The sequence below is a fragment of the Epinephelus fuscoguttatus genome, linkage group LG1, assembly GCF_011397635.1.
Source record: "Epinephelus fuscoguttatus linkage group LG1, E.fuscoguttatus.final_Chr_v1".
In the NCBI taxonomy this organism is placed as follows: Eukaryota; Metazoa; Chordata; class Actinopteri; order Perciformes; family Serranidae; genus Epinephelus; species Epinephelus fuscoguttatus.
Window position 1 is genome coordinate 39,901,679 of NC_064752.1, and position 18,819 is coordinate 39,920,497.

At 42.8% G+C, this 18,819-nt stretch overlaps 1 protein-coding gene across 3 annotated transcripts in view; it reads left to right on the top strand.

Annotated features, from left to right (window-relative positions):
• The first annotated feature begins 1,142 nt into the window (after positions 1–1,142).
• The window catches only part of slc41a1 (solute carrier family 41 member 1), a 33,233-nt gene continuing 15,556 nt past the window's right edge, over positions 1,143–18,819 (top strand). The window contains exons 1-5 of one of the 3 annotated variants that reach the window (XM_049579944.1): positions 1,143–1,361; positions 3,617–3,729; positions 3,847–4,760; positions 11,703–11,810; positions 17,714–17,785. In XM_049579944.1, coding sequence (XP_049435901.1) covers positions 4,275–4,760; positions 11,703–11,810; positions 17,714–17,785 — 666 coding nt within the window. In that variant the 5' untranslated portion in view covers positions 1,143–1,361; positions 3,617–3,729; positions 3,847–4,274. Of the gene's footprint in view, positions 1,362–3,616; positions 4,761–11,702; positions 11,811–17,713; positions 17,786–18,819 lie in introns of all 3 variants that reach the window. The other 2 variants (XM_049579935.1, XM_049579952.1) reach the window with 2 other exon arrangements.

Sequence of the window (18,819 nt, forward strand, 5' to 3'; positions counted from 1 at the left end):
GGTCTATGGCTGAGACACATTATGAGAAAAATATTAAGTATTTTTTGTGAGGAAAACAGTGATTTTCAATAGGTTTCTTTCTTTCTTTGTATGTGAATATTATGCCATGTGAAAACATTTACATCTGCATGGCATGGACAATTACTGAATGGGCCTACTGGGCACAGGCTTCTGCAAAATGTCCCTCAAATCAACATTTATTGACCAGGAAGATACTTAAAATGACCACAAAGAGACACAAAAAGACCCTGAAGAGATGTAAAGAAACTGCAAGAGACAAAATAACTACAAAAATATTTAAAAACAGCCACAAAGAGACACAAATGACCAAAACCAGGCAAAACCACCACAAAATCTACGTTTTTCTACTAAAGGGGAGACAAAAAGATCTTAAAGTGATGCAAAGGAAATGCAAAACGACAAAGACACACACAATGACCACAAAGAGTCACAAAATAATGAAAAAAGACACAAAACTATTATGCAGAGATGCCAAATCAACACAAAGTGACACAACATACAATACACAAAATTATTAGAGACATAAAATAAACAGTCTTGCTCCTATGTAGGAGAGGTGGTGGGACCTTTTGCATATCTGTGCCAGGGGCCCACTGTCTCATAATCCGCTCATGATTCGAGGTCACTTTGGTGTAATTTCCAAACGTAACTTATGTAAGGCTTGCATTTATTTATCCTCTGAGTTGATGGATCATTGACTAAAGTCCACCCCTGCTCAGTTACACTGTACTGATGCGCGCGTGTGCCCATTCAGTCAGGAATCTATTGTTAAATTAAAACTTGTATCTCAGCCCCCTGGTAGTAAATTAGCAGGCTTGTGGGGGAGACTGGCACCGCACGGGCACAAATTTCAACACACACGAGGGTGCAGGGAGGGGACGTGCGCAATGGAGACCAGTGGTGGGAGGAGGGTGGTGGTGGTGGCGGCGGTCATCGAGGGGAGGGGGGAGGTCTGTATCGTCAGCTCAGAGTGTGGAGGGAGGGCCCGCCTTGTGGCTTCCTGGCCCCCTGCACCGGACGGGTGTATTATAGATGCGCATCCAAGCAGCCGGGCGGCGGGGGCCACTGGACGGGTGCAATGTGACGGGGGTCGGGAGAGACTGGGACACAGCCTTAACCGCGCGGGAGGGAGGGTTTAACCATTAACCAGCATTAACCATTAAGGCAGCTGTGCAGAGCCGGTACCGTACATAAGGCGTGCGCACCGGCGTCCACGCCTCAGCCTGAGCGCGTTACCAGGAGGTGGAGGATACATCCAGCAGCCGGCCACGCGAAGTGCTTGTGCTGTTCATCACTCCGGTCTGTCCGCTTCTCCTCTCCGGGACTGCTGACACTGAAAGGTAACCGAGGAGCTTTTTATCTGACAACCTGCTGGACATTTAGCTGCTTGTTCATAGAACAGAGAGAGACCGGCTGTGACAGTCACGTAATCTAACGGAATGTGTCACTTGGCGACTCAAACAGCTCAGCACAGCTTGTACCCTAGGTGTGTGTACAGTATATGGTGATGATAGAGGATGGAAGATTCTAGTGCGTTTGCGTTTTTATTTTCAAGAGTTAAATACTCGTGGTGATAGTGGCAGTGACATGAGCTCGAGCCCGGTGTTGGAACAGAAAGCCCTCTGCCCTTGTTTAAATGAGCAGTAGAATAGAAAAGGAGGGCTCGTCTATTCAGCCCTGACCAGGGGAGCACTAATTTACGCCTTTGCCATGTTGGGTTCGGGTGGTATTGGTCCTGACTACTAAACAGAGAATTGTTTCAGCGGGGAAAGCCAAAGTCTGTGTGCGGATGTCGCAACATGCAGGCGGATGAGAGCTGCGTCAGGTCAGCAGCAACCAGAGCAGAAGCAAGTAGATTGGCTTTCAAAATAAAAGTTTGTATTTATTTTGTTGAGTCAGGGCTGATACACAGTTTGCTTCATGACATGTGTCTGTCGGGGGACTTAACATACTCTACCAGATTTGATGTTGTAGCTTTGATCACCCACACAAGAAATCCTCCGTGATCAGTCGTTGCTGATATAAGATTCAGGATGTTTTATGGTGACATGCTGTGGTTCGAGAACGGAAAAGGGTGCTAGATGTACCAGCACTCTCTGTATGACTGGTAGAGACATAGATCTTCCCGCATCTGTTTCCATGACAGTGTTAAAAAAATGTTCCTTCATTTGACACTTCTGTTGCCTAAAAAGGAGTTGCACATTATCCCTATTGTCTGAGACGGTCTGAAAATATTAATTAACATTAACAGCTTCATCCCAAATCCGAAAACTGGAGTGCTATAGCTCAAATTTCTGTTGTGATCACTTGGGTATAAAAACCAAACAATCATTCCGTGGATCCACAAAATCAGGGTCCCATGCATTTTCTATGAAGCAGCTCCACACTTTGTACTTGATGACACCACAAGTTTGACACTAACTTCTCTGGTTTCTGGCTTTGACAGAAAGTAGCTCATGTTTACATATATCGATTTAACTTTCTTAGACCATGGGGATAGCATACTGGCAAGGCTGTATCCATAACACTGAGAAGAGAGTCGTTTATAAAGTTATTATTTTCCATAACACTTTATAAAAACTATCACAATATATATTAAAATGACTGCCTTGCATTGTGGAATTCTTAAATTAGGTGGCATTCCCCTTTAATTCCATTTCATGAATAAAATGGGTCTTTCAAATGAGGTTTCAAAATCTGCTTTTTTCCTACTTCTATAGGGGTAAACACTCAATATAAATTTACTTTTGCTGTACATTTACTTTTGTCACTTTGAATTTGCCTGAGGATAACAAAGGCTGTACTCGTAATAGGGCCAGGGTATTTACTTTGAAAGATGTGACAGGAATTACTGTCTTTGCATTGTGGGTAATTGACATTAGTGTGACACTGTGTTACAGAGGATGTACTCAGTACCTCTGCTCATGGTAGCATATTTTTAGCTGCTGGGAGGAAATTAGGCACTGAATGAAGCTGTTTAAAACTCACTGTTGGTCTCTTCTCACTGCTGACACAGTGTCAGTGAGGAGTGAAGTGGGTTTCTGTTTGGCTTAGATGCTATATAGTCTATTGAAAGGACTGAGAGCATTTGAGATAGTCAGAATGAACTTTATGGGAGTTTTTGATCATCTATTAATAAGTCTAAATATTTTTCAAGATTGTAGCAGTTGCATTATATAATGTAGTGACTTTATGCTTTTTGTGTGTTATATATTTTTAAAATATTCCTGAAACATCAAGATATTTTTGGTTGTTATACAATTTGCACATTAGCCTACATCCATCTAGGATTGCTGTTTTGTGATAAGGGAAATGCAAACTGCTAAAATGTCATTCTTTTCCAGGGAAAGGAAGCTTGAACAGCAGTTTTCAGCTCTTACATGTTGTCTTTTAGGCAATCCAAGCTCAGGTGTGCTGTAGTTAGTTGTTTTATTATGATTTAATTGTATTTCTGTATGGATAATGGCATCCACATTACATTGTCAGGAAACAGTCTTGATCTGCTACCTACTGATATTCTGAAATTAACCTGGAATGGAAGGGAAAGATGTTTAAATGTAAAACTGCATAATGAATGAATCTGTTCTCTTCCCAGGTGACTGTCCACTCTGGTTGGGGAGGTACTTTCCGAAAGCTGTAATTCAATCTTCATACTGCAGACCTTTAAATATCTCCCAGGAAAACCTCCCAGCAGCCACGTGGTGTAAGGTGAGACCTTCCCAGCCCGGTACACTCACCAGTCTGACATGACCATTGGGCAGAAAGCATAACCAGTCTGTGCAGCAATCTGAGTACTTCAGACCTCTGATTTTATTTTTTCTTTAGCTTATGCTGAACTGTTGACAAGTGACTGGAGGGGATTTCTGTGGTGAGTCCCCAAGCCTGTTGTTTTCCTCTCTTTTCTGTTTTGAACCAGTATGCTTTCTTCTTTTTTTCGCTGGCCTACCCTGAGCACCTTGCAGTGAATGGAGAACCTACTGGTTCTGCTCCCGAAGCACCGACAGGAACACGGGCTCTGCAGACACACGGCTGCATGTGCCTTGCTGCAGGTTTTTTCCTACAGTGCAGTTTTCTCCTGGTCTTTAGTAGCGACCCCCACTCCCAGTAAGCCTCTTTAATGGGATAAATCAATTGGACTGATCAGGTTCAAAACCAGATCAGGTGGACCGTTCCATTCTGACTTCCCCAAAACTGTTAGGCCAAGGTAACCTGACCTTTTCTTGTCAAGCACATTGTCTTCCCAAGGCTTCCGCATGGTACTTTGGTCGAAAGAACAAGACAAACTCCCTGACATCGACATGTCCTCCGGGGACATTGAGGTGAAAAAGGAGGGAGGCCTCCAGACCCCGGCCCTCCTCAACTCCAACTGCTCCATCCACCCGGTGATCCTTACAAAGGGCCCCGAGGAGGTGAGCCCAGGGTCCGGGGGTGAGTTCGAACTCACAGAGGTCACAACATTCACCGAGAGGGCCGGTGAGACTGGGGAGGATGAGGAGAGGGCGGAGATCGTGGTGGCATTGGACTGCCGGGCCAACGCCAAAGGTCAGCGGGAGGAGGACGCTCTGCTGGAGAACGCAAGCCAGAGCAACGAGAGTGATGACACCAGCATCGACCACAGCCCAGAACCACCGGCACCCCTCAAGGAGACCTCCTTCTCCATTGGCCTGCAGGTGGTGTTCCCCTTCCTGCTGGCCGGGTTCGGGACAGTGGCAGCTGGAATGGTGCTAGACATTGTCCAGGTGAGTGATCCCAATATATTCTATAGCGTGAGCACACAACATATATTTATGAATGTCCTTGGCTCTGATTCTAATTAGTAAATGGTCATTTTCAACATAACCTCACACAATGGTTCATATGAAATCCTGTGAATTAGTGTTCCACAAATAACGTTAGGTCCTTAATGCAAAGTTAAGTGATTAAAGTGTAGTACAGAAGTTCGGTTTAGGCAAGTAATGTTACCATAGTTGGGTTTGGTAGCGGAAGATGTTATAAATGACACTTTGATATCACAGGATACCTAGATTCAGATGTCTAGAAACACTCATTCAACTTCAATCCAGTAAGCTGTCTCCACTTTATTCCCTTTTCTCACAGTCCCGTTACCTCTGATAAACAACGGGAGCTACGTCAAGTTACGTAAAGTTAATCTGACGTGTCACAGTTGTGCCTCTGATCAGAGCCGGTGCTCCAGGCGTGTGTGCGGAGCCGCACTGTGAGATGGGCCCTGGGAGCGTTTGAATGAACTGGTTTAACAAGCCCCGCTCGCCTAAGCATGCGTCTGTCACTGTGCTGCCGACCTTACCTGACAGCATGCGTTTGGGGATGGGTGGGGCAGCCGTCACACACCATGAGGCTATTTACATAACCTCACCTCTAAGGCCTGCCTGTCCTCAGGGCTGGCACATGCCGGTACCGTGTGTTTTAATATATGTCACACACCCTTCTGTTTGAAATCTAACTTGCTCTAATAGAAACAAGAATAGAAGGTGCTAATTGTAGTGCAGTGTGTAGCCAGAGTAACAACTCGGCCTCCAGGAAAAGATATGACTACTCTTTTTCCTTCTTTTCCTGTTGGCACACTGTAGCAGTCATCGTCAATGTGCAGTGTGGAAATGCAGGCTAAAGTTATGCTAACAGGTCATATATTTCTTTAAAGTCAGCTTGTGATGCAGATAAAGCTGGAGGTGTCAGGCTGCCAGGAGACCAGTCCCAGCACATTGTGTACACGCATACTGATGCCAGCATGGCGGACCCCAGGAGCTCAGCACATTGAGGAAGCAAAAGAGGCAGGGGAATGAGTGTACTTTCTCTGAGCACCTGAAACGGCAGCTGTCGAGCTAGAGTCAGAGTGAAAACAAAATGCAATGTCAAAGCCTCTATTACCGTGTGGTTAGGTATCGTCACTAAACCAGGAATGCAGAGGTTTGAGGTCAAAGTTTTCATGCTGCCTCAACTTAGGCACCATGCTGCTGCGGTCTCTCCAATTTCCAAAACACTCAGCACACCATTCCTTTAGAGGTGAGGCTGGGAAAGAGGAGACATAGAAGGTGCAGGGCCTTGTCTTTCCCTTCTAGTCAGCCATGCTTGTTCCTATGGGTAAACCTTGAGGAAATTCTTGCAGTGAGATGCAAGGGGAGGTCATCCTGAAACCAGTTCAGCTGAGCATCTAGCAGGGTTGTCTCGCTGCCTAATTCCCCTTCGATGACACTGTGAAACGCTAACTCAGCTAATCCCCCCCTGTCCTTGCAGGAAGGTAATTGTCTAACTCTCTCTCAGCCTCTCTCCCTCTCTCCCTGGTTTGGTCAGACTGAACCAGTTCTCTGCTAAATGTAAGCTTGGAAACTCTAACATGCTAGAGCCTTCATTTCATGTGTCTGTCTGGCCTGCAGTTTTGAAGTTGCGGCTTGGACCGGTGCGTGACTTGGCTTTTTGCATCACTCTCTATAAGGCTTCTTTGAAATGTGACCTCTTTGGTAACTTTGACTATGGACAGCACACACAGAGCTCATGGCCTCATTCCCACTCAGGGTTGGCCTAGAAAAGACAGTCCAGGCTGGTATAGAGAAGTGAGACGTTTGCATAGTTCTGCTTAGTGACTTGGCAGCAGAATGACCTAAAACTGTCCGTCAGTCTCCCCCAGCCAGGGCTAGAAACTTAGGGCTCTGAGGGTGATCGGCTCACTTTGGTTACGCAGTAAAGGTTAGGTGTGGTTCATAAAGGTCATGGGGTGCTAGTTTTCCTGGAAATGCCAGTGTCAAAAGCCAAATTGCTGATTTGTTATCAGTCACAAGACAATTTTAGATTCTAAAACTTACAGTTTCTTCCTCTGCGCAACAAACCAAGAATGCAAAAAAAACTTGTTTGTAATATTTTTTTTCTCAAATGAAATGAATCATGTGTATGTCTGCCTCAGTATCTAGCCGTCTGTCCAGCGCCAAAACCAAGAAGTGGGACACAGCTTCAGCCTAAAAAACAAACAGTCTAAAAATACAAGCACTAGTAAACAGGAAATCGTAGTCGACACAATGGTTTAACACCAGCCAAGCCCTCGCTGCCCACCAGACACCATTTTAGTCCAACCACATCCACTTGCCTGGTTTTCCACTGTGAAACCAGAGCGTGGGCTTCTTCCCTCAGACTGAATCATCATTCCAGCTACTACTGGTTTCCAACCCCGGAGTCGTTCACTGGACAAAACTGATGCTCAAATTGTATGCATCATAAGTATTCCATTCATCCCAGGATTTTCCTAAACAATGCCACCAAACTATGAAACGTATAAGGAACAAGTGCAAGTATTTTTAAACTTTCATTGGTGTCCAGCAATTTGTTTTAGCCCTTCTATTCATATTGGTCATTTCTTTCAGCCAAAGGTATTATGTCCTGACAATCATTAACAACATATCAGCTCACAACTATTAACACCTCATGCTATCCCAGACAGCTACTTGGTTAGGATGAGTGATAAAGATAGAAAGGATTAACAGGTTATAATGCTTTTGTGTTGTCCCAAACCCTGGCTAATCTTTCACTCTGTCCAGAATCCTCAGGAATCCATGGAGGGTCCCGTGTCACTTATTTGCACTCCCCCTGGTCAGATAGTTCAAGCTTTACCCTTAACCTCCCTCATCTGGTCTCTGGACACCAGCAGTCCACATCGCTGGCCTCTTTAGGTCTTAGCTTAAGGGCTGATCATACCTTTTGTATACATGTCTGGGAGATTCAGTGCTTCCAATGACAACTTTTCACCTGAATGCTCCTTAGCATGTGTGTCACTAGTAACTTTACTCTACATCCAGATCTTGGAATCCGCCAACTCCACAGAGTTCAAGTTGACTAATTCGTCAGTCAATTAGACAGGACTAACGCTATTGTCAAGCTGTTGCCAAGCATTCTTAAGCTGTGTGCCGGAACCAATGGGGAGTAAATAACAACGATGATGACCACAATGGCTATAAACAAGGAAGATGCTGCCATAAAGGCTGTTCTAGATTAACATGTCTCCTCAGTATCAGCCAACATTGTAGTTAGTTTTTACTTTGCTCCTTTCTATTCTTAGAACTTTAAGAACATACTGACATACTAAGCTTGTATGTTAGCATGGCTACACATCAGTGTGGACTTAAAATGATGTTAGATTCAGACAAATACATTGCTCTTTAGTGATTGGTTAAGGAAAATCAAATCCCACCATGGAAATAACTTACTGTGGAAGCAATGGCAAAATGATTAGAGTTGTTACAATACAATCCCAGAATTGGAAATGCCTCCAATACTGTCTGAATGCTGGATTGGGCATCAGTAGCTACGCAGGTCCATGCACCAATCCGATACCACGCAAATCATTGATTAAGTACAGTGTAGTTTTACACCTGGATAAAACATAAGTTTTCTCATTAATCAATTTTACTTTGCAGCTGTAAAACAGTGGCCTAGACAGAAAGTTGCACTGTGCAGCCATTGGCAATACTGTTTCAGAGTGGCAAAGAAGTTCTGGTAAATTGTTTAACTGTGGCAATATGTCAACAAGTTGGCAATATTTTACACCGGATGGAAGTTCTATGGCATTCATTCCCTGCATTCATTTGATTGTGTGGTTCACAAACAGTTTAACCTGAGCCATGCCATACATCAATGATAGCAATCATTTGTCATTCATACAGGGTTAGTAATTTTTTTAACACAGTAGTATCAGATCAGTTCTGGGTATGGGCCGATACACAAGTTCAGGTTGGGAATTGATATTGGGAAGGGAAGAGATGGTATCGGAACATCTCTACTGAAGATGGAAATAGAGTGTAATGAGCTGACAATTTAGGCAATTGAATGCCAATAAGGTCTTGCTGCATAGCTGATGTTCATCTTTCAGGTTCAGCTCCAGCACGTCCAGTACTTTTGGCCCCAGCTATGATAGTTTTACCCTTCATGGCATGTGTTTGCACACGAGGTTGGACCCGAGCTGTCCCATCCATTGAAACAGACACCACCTGAAGTAGTTTCTGTGACGCTGCCGGAGTTGCGTTGACGTTGTATGCCATCAGTTATAACTTCCCACTTAGTACAGCAAGTACAGTGATCACAAATATAATTGGGCCATGTTACTCAACCGGGCAACCCGGCCCTTGTGGGGCTTGCATACCAGAGCTCCTATAGGTCTGTACACAGAGGTACTGGGGTTGTCCAGTAGAGTTCCTGGAACCGAGGAGGTGGCCGTGAGGAGGGAGGGCTTGCTTGGCTTGGAGCCAGTGTTCCATGGAGACAACAACATATATCACCACAGGGGAGGCAAAGAGGGAGATAGGGGAGTGAGACAGAAGTAGAAGAGAGAAGAGGGGGAGAAAGCTTGAAAACATGCGGCTGTGAAATAAGAGAGGAGTGCTCACAGAGGTGCTCACAAGGCTGCTGGGTTGGCAGAAGGCAGTGAGCCAAGCTGAGGGGCTGGCTGTTGGAAAGGAGCTCTGCTTGGCCTGATGACAGCAAGGGGATAGACAGAGGGAGTTTAACCCGCTCTGGAGTTTTGGTGCCACGCCTACTAATACAACACACAGTGAACTGCAGACGACACCCCTTCTCAGTGCTGTACATCTGGATGCACAGTGGGAGCAACATAGCGAAACAGAAACACAAGCTTGCTGGTGTGAGAAATGCAGGCCAGCAGTGTTTGTATGTAGCTTCAGTGTCAGCTACTCCTCTATTTTCCTCCCCTCGTCTATTTTCTCCTACGCTTTTCTTTTCTGTGTCAGCCTCGGTGAATATTGATTCAGCTCTGGGCAGGCTGGACTGTAAGTGCTGAGGGCCTGTGGGACTGGCCCCAAAGATAAGCATTTTTACTGGAGATAGGTCGATGGCCACAGCCTCAGCAATAGCATTGTCTCTGGCCAGTAAACCACAAACCTGCCATCACTGCATGAACTCTAATGGGGGCACAGCAGAGTGAAGCACTTCATGACGGTGACAAGCCCAGAGACTCACAGGGAACCTACCTCTCAAGGGCTGGCCAGCAGCCAGGGAGGAGGTTGTCAAGGGTCAGGTCTAATAACACCAACTATAAATTTCATTGAAGGCCATATACTTGGATCTGGATGCATAGCTGAGCAGACACGTTCTCTTGCATGTGTTAAACAGGATTTGTGAGTCTCTCAAGCAAGCCCACTACCTGCCCAGGTTGCCCTTTAGATTTAGCTGGCTTAGCTCTTGGCTGACTTTGGTTTTGGGGTTAATACATTAAGCAAAATATACTGTTTTATGCTGAGGTTGGCTAAGCAGCAAGGCCACACAGGGTGGTGATTGTCCTAATGCTAAAAAAGCTTTAGTGATTTGCCATACTTAACTGGATTTGTTGTCAGTATTTCCATCTTGGTGCATGATATAATATGGGTTCTCTATCATCATGGTGCCATTGTGTCATTTTATTTCACTTGCACCTGTTTACGCCTGACATTATGTTCATTTTAGCCAAATTCAGTTTTGGTGGGGGGGTGTCCACTCTACGTCATTTTCAGTCAATGCAGGACCTGGGGTAGCGATTGCTTTGAGCACCTTACTTAGCATTTTTACAGCAATCATAGAAGCATGAGATGTTATTTCCTGAAGTTGACTTAGAACAAAATGTAGTCTACATTTCCATCCATGTTATCCATGCATTGTGCCATTTTTCTTCTGTTGCTCTTCATGGGTGAAGCAAGGTAGCTAGCAAGCTCCTTTGCAAGATGATGTTCCTATGCCTAAAGCTTTGTTTGGCTGACTCTGTCTAGTAGGGAAAGCAGCCATTAGCTGAAAGCTACAACGTCAGACCTTTAAATCACTGAAGAAATCAAATGCGTGGACAGCAATTAAGAGGTCTGGAACAAGGCTAGAAACTCTAAAATATCTTAAAAAAGAATATGACTTAGAACTTTATACTTACATAAAAGGTCACTCCTGCAGAGAAGGATTATAGAGTAATTATGAAGATAGAGGATTCCACATTAGTGTAAACTACCCATGTTTTTTGACACGAATATCAAAGGTTCTATACACGACATTCAGACCATCGTCCACCCCCCAGTTTCCATTTACTATTAGCTCTGTCAACAATGTTGCTGCTGTTAGCATCATTAGCTGCTAGCCACTGGCTCAGCCACCTCCATGTTGAGAGCTGTGTGCAGGCAATCCCAGCGCAGACTCTGACTCAAAGATGTGCTCTGAATGTATTACATTTTTGCTTTAAGTAATAACATTATTATCATAACTAGTCATTTGTAATACACCATTTTAATGGGATGAGGCAGCCCACTCTTTTTGTGTTAAATTAAGATTGGTGGGTAAAGGTGAAAGAGGGGGATCTCAAGGGGAAGGGGAGAATGGGAGCCAGAAGAGGAGGATGATAAATCATTTCAGCATGAAGTCCCAGTGACCTTGATCTTGTTAGAGGAGAGCAGAGAGCTAAAATGATACATAGTGTAAAAGGTCTGTAGAGACACACTATCTGGTCCATCATACAGGTCTGGTTTCACCACTGAATCAATATTAAAGAACAAGGTCGCACAGGCTATCTGCTCCCAACTAAGGATAGATTCTATGTATGTGACACTGTGTGCGCACTGTGCCTCTGTCAATCTAATATGTCCTGTTTTAATGTGGCACTATGTTCATTATGTCCATGTTGTGTTACTGACATTACATGGTGGTCGTTACAGCACTGGACGGTGTTTACGAATGTGTCAGAGGTGTTCATCCTGGTTCCAGCACTGCTGGGGCTCAAAGGCAACCTGGAGATGACGCTGGCCTCCAGACTTTCCACAGCGGTAAGAAATGTGTGTGTGTGAGAGTGTGTGTCTGGGTGTTAGTGAGGTTTTACCTTCATCTCAGATATTTTCTAGTCATCCAAGAATATCAGGACGACTCTGGTTGTATTCTATCATATTATTCTATATAAAAAATAAATCATCTTATCTGTGAAGTAGCTGGTGTATAACACAGCAAATTTCTCAAATCCTAACCTTGGAGATTTGTTTCAATTGATTGTGGTTGTGTAAAGTGTGAAGTTAACTATCTCGTATTGCCTGGCAACCCCTGTCAGACCCATGAAAGCAGATTGCTCCTGAGGTCGGAGGTCATATTGACAAATGTGACCTTGGTTTCGGACAAACTGATAGCAACATTCCTGTCCCATTCTTTGTTTTTTAACATTTTCTGTGGCCATGCAGCCTGTTCACCTCAGCACACAGGTTGGTTTCATCTGAATATGTAAGAAATTATTTCACCAATATATATTTTGCATATACTAATTTTAACTAGCAGTTAAAATAGTCAGCATGTTCAATCCTATACGCTGGTTTAGTCAAATGGTGTCGTAGTTGACAGACAGTATATAAAGTAGATAATTAAATAACATAATGCTGATTGGGCTTCTGCTCATATTAATGTCACAGTATCTGTGCTTGTGAGAAGCTTACTGTGTTTGATTCAACCAAATTGGTCTCAGTGGGCCTGTAAGCTTCTGTTAGCAAGAGGAGCAGGCTTCTTGTCTTTAATTGGCTTTTTAAATATAAAACCAATTTCTTGAATTTGTATTATGGTGTGGTGCTTGTATTGTTATAACTAGCTGACTTGCTGGCTATCCATATTCACAGTTTAGACGGTTAAATGGTGTTATGATCTGGCTGCAGCTCCACTGAGCTTTTGGCTATAACGCTTCACTCTGAGCTAACATGGCCATTGTATAGTCTTAAGGGTCAATGACCTGGCAGCATTGCTGTCCAGAGGTTTGCAGCACACCCTACAGTTATGAAGGCATGAGGGCATTAGTCCAGTATTGCTCTTAAGCGCACCAATCCTTACATTCTTTCCACTGGCCTGTGGGAAACAGGTGACGAAGCTGATTAGCATTGCTAACAGTGGCCTACCCTGCACGGGGAGCTCAACCCAGCCACAAACTAATCTATCCTAACAAGATATTTAGAATTACACTCACAGTTTTCATGCCTTGGAACACACTAATTATCTACCCTGACGTCATTAAGTTGCCTTAAATTGCTTATGATGACAGTTTAAAAATGTTTCGTCATCGTAGCCCCTATGTCCCCACTACTTTTCAACACAAAGTGATGCCCTTGCTCAAATGTCTATAGTATGCTACACTGCCCAGCTGCCAAAGAAAATGTCAGCATGGTACATTTCTGCAAACCACAGTTTTGTTACATTTGTACATGTCATACATTTCGTATCAACATTTCTAAAGTGGCATATTATATGAGCTGACTCTGTCATTGGGAGGTGGAGAGGATGGTGGATGGCGCAACACCAAGATGAGATGCCTGCCAAGCTGCCCATAAACAACAAAACCATTTATTTTTAGTGAGTCACTGCTGTGTTTTTAGCAGCTTATTAGGCTCCAAACATGGGTGTTTTTATAGCAACCCGTTCCTGTTTTCCCAGGCGTGAATGTGCCCCCAAAACTGGGAATTTCAAGATGAACATGACCTTTTTTAACCATAACCAAGTGGTTTTTGTGTCTAAATTCAACCCCATGTTAACCCCAGCGTTGTTGAAACATAAAGTTTTATCTGCTACATAATAATGTATGAATTAAACGTATTTGTGTTTGGCAGAATTGTACAAAGCAAATATTTTATCTGGGGATTGGGTTGTGCTATGACAAATCCACAATTGTCACAAAGTTTCCAAATCCTAAAAGCGTCAACTATATTGAGTAGTAGAACAGTAATTACCAACATTATGTGATTCGGTTAAGGTCATATTATTGTATAATTGATAAGCAAGTTTACATTGTCCACATTTACACTTGAAAATTTAAAATATCTATTAGTAGTAGCTATAGCAAAACGTTCAGTTGAGACTTTAATGTTAAAGACCTGCATGCACATCACTGTCAGTATCATGTTGCTTAATGTTGCACTTTATAGACATATATGTAGCTCAAATATATCTTTTTCAGTTTTTCAAAATAAAAGACCAAATCCTGGCTGTAGATAAAGTGGAACTGAGAGTGACAGTATTTAAGTTGAATATTTGACGAGACACCACTGTTGATTTTTTTTTGTTCCAGTTGTTCTCAGTTAGTTTTATGTTTAACTTTACATAATTACTTCCGTATTCAGTCACAGTGTCACAGATGTGATGGTGAATCAATGCCAGATTAGGAAGTAGATTCAACAATGTTTCACAAATGCTTCAACATTGGTTTAACAAACTGTCAGTGGTTGTTGTTTGGCTACAATATTAAATCCGGAGCCTGTGTGGCTCTTTTCAAAGTAACAATGTCTTGACATAAATGACCTTAACATACAACATACAAATTATGATATAAGTTAATTTTACACGGAGCAGCTTGACGCAACTTGTGTTCGAAATGGTTTCATAGTTTGGAGTTCAGTACAAAAGGATTCTCACATCCATCATCACAAAGTAGGCCAGAGTCTGGTGCCTGTCCTGAGACATTACCGTTAGCTCTCTGCTGGCTGGCCCCAGCAGGACCACGTTTCTTTCCATGCCGTCGCTAATTATGAGCAGATTAAGACCACTGTAAGTTTCCTAATGCGCTTATTACTGAAAAAAATAATGTAATCCCTGGGACTGGCTGGCTGTAGTTTGAGTTTTCACTTCACATGACCGTGTTTCCTTTCTGATTTTTTTTTTCTTTCTTTTGAACCTCTTTGTCTTTGGTTATTTCATTGAAATGAGTCTTGTCTTTGTAATTTCTCATAATTATTTATTTGAAAAAAGAAAATAAGCAGTTTTTTCTCACCTTGTCTTATCCCCTCTCATGTCATTGATTATATGTATTTAGGTACTGATACTTTATGGATTAGTGGAACTTGGCAGCACCTGCGTTGCAACTGTTTCCAAATTGCAAAAAATGACAGCATTGCCCACACTGTAATCAGAGATTACAACCACTACAAAATCCTACTTTATCCTCATTTCTTAGATGTTTCAACATATTCATGTATGTTCAGGCTCCAACCGCGTAAACAACAGATTTTCTGCGAAGTGAACGAGTTGAGAATGAATGGTATTATTCAACTGAAAAACATAGTGATGCTTTGAATCGTATTTTAGCTTTTCATCCGTCTTATGTCATCCGTGAATCACTTTCACAACATTCACCGTGCTCCATCTCTGTGATGATCCAAACACCACTAATCCAATCGCCCACACACACACAAACACACCCAAAGCTGAGGACTTGGCATCTCCATCGCACATCATCACATAACACCAGGCGACGCTTCTGCGAATTTCTGAGCTCATCTGTGGACTGAACCAGTTTGTATATTGTTGCTCTAACAAGGAATTATGCTATGAGTTTCAAAAGCTTTTCAACTCTTCAAACGTCTCCTTAGCTGAACTCCTGAAAGGTTTTGCAGATAACAGTTCTGTCTGAAAGCAACAATATGCGCCTCTTTGCATTAGGGAGTTCACTGTGAGTCTATGATGTCCCCAGTGCTCTGCACAGGCTTAGGCTTTCTCTTATCTCTCTTATCTAATATTTGTGGCAGTCTGCCCCGTGTGAATGACAGCATGACTGTGGCAGCAGGAGGCATCCATGCACACGTTCACATGGAGCTAATGGGTGAGGAGTATGCTGGCATGGTTATAATGCTGGCAGATACACATGTCGTAATGACGTACAGTCCTAAACACATGACTGTCATGTCAGTCAGGCTTGTGCGTGTTCCCTGTCATGCTGCCAGATATAGTTGTAAAATGGGCATGGATTTGAGTCTTTTGAGATGGATAGGAAAGCGACACACACATGAGCACACACATACACACACACACACACACACACACACACACACACACACACACACACACACACACACAGAAAACTGATAATAATAATGATGATGATAATAATAATACCCAGTCATCAAGACCATCTCAGTATGGCTCCTCACTATTAAGCAGTTATTAAATGTTTGAATACTTTTTAATATTGATTTATTTTTATTTACACTCTTTATAGGGTTTCAGCATCTAAAAAGTCTCGTTCCAGCCTTAAAGCTGTAGGCCTTGTTGGTAACTTCTATAAAAGTAACTCTTTATATCCACACAGTAGTACATAAGACAGATAATCTGTCAACAAAATTATGTTCCTACTCCTCCTTATAGTGCTTCTAATGGCATTTGCAAGAATCCACTGCAGATGAACAAAACCAACCAATCAGAGCTGAGGAGTCTCTAACGCAGCTGTCAGTCGTGTCAGTGACTGTTCTTGAACTGTGGTCAAACCATCAAACTGGGCAGCACTGGTCTAACACTGCACTGGTCTTCTGTTTTCAGAAATTTCAGAAAAATATTTTAGTGCACTGTTTAGCTGTAAAATGGAAACAGTTGAACCAAAATCAAGCACTACCCACCTGCCAGAGCAGAAATAGCCAATGCAGTAACACAGTCTCATGATTGACAGCTGCATTAGAGACTCCTCAGCTCGGACTGGTTGTTATCCTTTTATTATTAAAGTTATCCAACTGTAGCTTTAATTTTGTTTATGTCGCGTAATATAATAGCATGGCTAACCTTTTAATTTTGCCCTACTTTAGTATCTCTAATCCTTTAAATATTGTTTGAACATTGCATTTGTAACTCAGTTAAAGGTCTAGTGTGTGGGATTTAGTGGCATATACCGTTGAGGTTGCAGACTGCAACCAACTGAAGGTTCTCCTGTGTGTCTGGCGTGTAGAGCTACAGTGGCAAATGCAAAAAAAAAAAAAAAAAAAATGAGTAGCCCTATCAAGAGCCAGTGTTTGATTTGTCCATGCTGGGCTACTGTAGAAACACCATGGCAGAGTCAGTGAGAGGGGTCCTGTTCTGCAGGAACATTATACACTAATAAAATCATAGTTATGTGTGTCATAACTGGACCCTGACCATTATTCAAAGATTCACTGAATAGAAAAAGATTTGGGGCAAGATTCATTAAAGCTACAGATGTAAATCCGTACTGTGTTAGCAAATTGCAGACACGCAGCAAAGTTACTATTTCGGTGGAGACTAGCTGCCTGGCTAATATAAGCCCAATATTTACTCTTTACTTCTCCTTATTGACTCTTTTTTGTTCCACAACTCCGGAAAATATTGCCATGGTATTTAGCCGCTGGATGTTTGATGTCCTTCACAAGCTAATTGCTAACTTTGTTTGTCTGTCACTGCACAGTGTACATATGTCTATAGATTCCTTTAAACATCTTACACTGCTTTATTACTCAAGCATGAAGCGGATATTCTCCTTGTAAACTTGTATGTGTTTTCATGTGTCCAGATGTTTCCCTTCCCTCGGCATATGTAAATGTTAGAGGAGAGGAAGGAAGAGGAGATCCTCTGTTTGTGTCCTCTCAGTGTGGATGAGCATCAGGATCATTGCTCTGGACACACAGTAGCCCACTGTGGCCACAGCCACTTGACACTTGAGACCATCAGCATGTGCGTGTGCGTGTGCATGTGTGTGTGTGTGTGTGTGTGTGTGTGTGTGTGTGAAAGAGGGGAGATGAGATAAGTGGAGTCGGCCGCAGGGTGGGGGATCAGATCAGAGTGTCTTTGTCCAGAGAACTGACATCTGATTGTTCTGATGGGACCAAGAGGCAACAGCATGTACACACGCTGTACACCCACCCACACAGACACACACACACACATACAGATGACAATTTGTTGACTTTGTGCTTTCTTTTCTCTCTTTCAGGCTAATATTGGACAGATGGACACAGCCAAGAACATGTGGAAGATGATCATGGGGAACTTGGCCCTCATCCAGGTGACTGAAACACATCTTACTGGGAGCAATCAGGTTAAAGCTGTAGTTGGTGACTATTATAAAAATAACGTTTTGTCATATTTGCTGAAACTGTCACCAAATCCACACAGTAGTATGTAAGAAGGATAATCTGTGAAAAAAATCTGTTGACTCCTCCTCTTAGTGCTTCTAATGGCATTTGCAGGAATTCACCATGTGTGAATCAAAACAACCAATCAGAGCCAAGAAGTCTTGAATGCAGCTGTCAGTCATGACGTGAACTGCGATCAAGCTGTCAAACTAGGCAGTACTGATCAAATATGAGTCAGGCTTCTGTTACCGCATAGCCTGTTTCCAGTCCGGATGGTTGGTGGTGCTGAGTCTTTGCTCGACTGTTTTCAATATGGCAGCCATGTCACAAACGTTCCCATTTTACAGCAAAACTGTGCACTAAAATATGTTTCTGAAAACATTTGAGGTTAGAAATAGGCAATGCAGTAACAGAATCATGATTAATATTTGATCAGCGCTGTCTAGTTTGACAGTTTGACCGCAGTTCATGAGACACTCCTTGGCGAGTTGGGACATGATATTTTTTACAGTACTACTGTTTGGATGTGGTGACAGTTTCAGCAGATACGACAAAAGTTGTTTTTATACAACTGTAGCTTGAAGGCAAGAAATCAGATAATGAGTTCAACTGTCAACTGTCAGATTGCTCTAAAACTCAGTTTACATGCCTACATTGTAATTTCAGTTTAAGTGTTACTTTGCTTCAATCATGTTGGATACCACAGTCCACAGCTACAAGTTTTAAGGCTTTACCTTTTCTCTGGTCACACTTTTGTCACGGCAACAAAGCCCTTGCCCAGGATCATTTTTAAAAAACCTTTAAAACCTGCTTACAGTTTCACATTGCCCAATAACAAGGTTTCTCTCGACCCCTTAACCTGATAAAGAAAACCAAGTTTCTGCTTTACATGACATTTCAGGACTCAAATTACTGCCAAACCTGGGAACAATCTGGTTTCGTAAGTGCACTGTGTGTACAGTAA